A 622-nucleotide genomic window follows, 5' to 3' on the forward strand; every position below is an offset into this window, starting at 1 on the left:
CGTCTTGCCCCCGCCCGCCCCGGCAGGGCAGGAGGCCGAGCACATCGCACCCACCGCCCTGCCCTAACCCCTCGCTGCCCGCCCGCCCCGGCGCGGGGCAGCCGCATCTCCGGGCAGGTTTATCCACAATTACACAAGTAAGAGGGAAACGTAGACCAAGCCGTGTCCTCCCCCAGCGCAGCCAGCTGATATTAATGGCCTCGGGGCAAGAGACAGACACGTATAAACCCGCTCCCATGTCGATCACACGCCGAGGGCAGCACCTTATCTCGCCTTCACCTCATCCCCTTGCCCTTCCCGGTCCCTCCTCGAACCCAGCCGCTCATCCCTTCCCCATCCCAAACCTACCCCGTCCTCAACCCCTTCCCTAATCCCCCCAATCCCCGACTCCCAAATCCCTCATAAATACTCCCCCGCTCCCGCTTCCCTCCCTCCCCTCAGATCCGACTCTTACCTTCTGGGTGCTGCTCCGGCTGCTGCTGGTGGTGCATCATTCTCACTTTCTCCAGTGTGTGAGAGGAAAATGAAAAAACAAAAAAGGGCAGAGACGCCCCCCACCCCACCCCGAGCCAGGTGTGCGCTGCCCCCTGCGCTTCCCGCTACCCGACCCCCATGGTAGTGA

General features: G+C 62.9%; 1 protein-coding gene across 1 annotated transcript in view; it reads right to left on the reverse strand.

The window, feature by feature from the left end:
• The window catches only part of CACNA1D (calcium channel, voltage-dependent, L type, alpha 1D subunit), a 207,631-nt gene extending 207,009 nt beyond the window's left edge, over positions 1–622 (reverse strand). The window contains exon 1 of the mRNA XM_009334220.1: positions 455–622. Within this exon, the coding sequence (XP_009332495.1) occupies positions 455–494 (40 nt within the window). The 5' untranslated portion in view covers positions 495–622. The remainder of the gene's footprint in view (positions 1–454) is intronic.

Source organism: Pygoscelis adeliae, unplaced genomic scaffold (genome assembly GCF_000699105.1).
Source record: "Pygoscelis adeliae isolate BGI_AS28 unplaced genomic scaffold, ASM69910v1 Scaffold411, whole genome shotgun sequence".
NCBI classification, from domain to species: Eukaryota; Metazoa; Chordata; class Aves; order Sphenisciformes; family Spheniscidae; genus Pygoscelis; species Pygoscelis adeliae.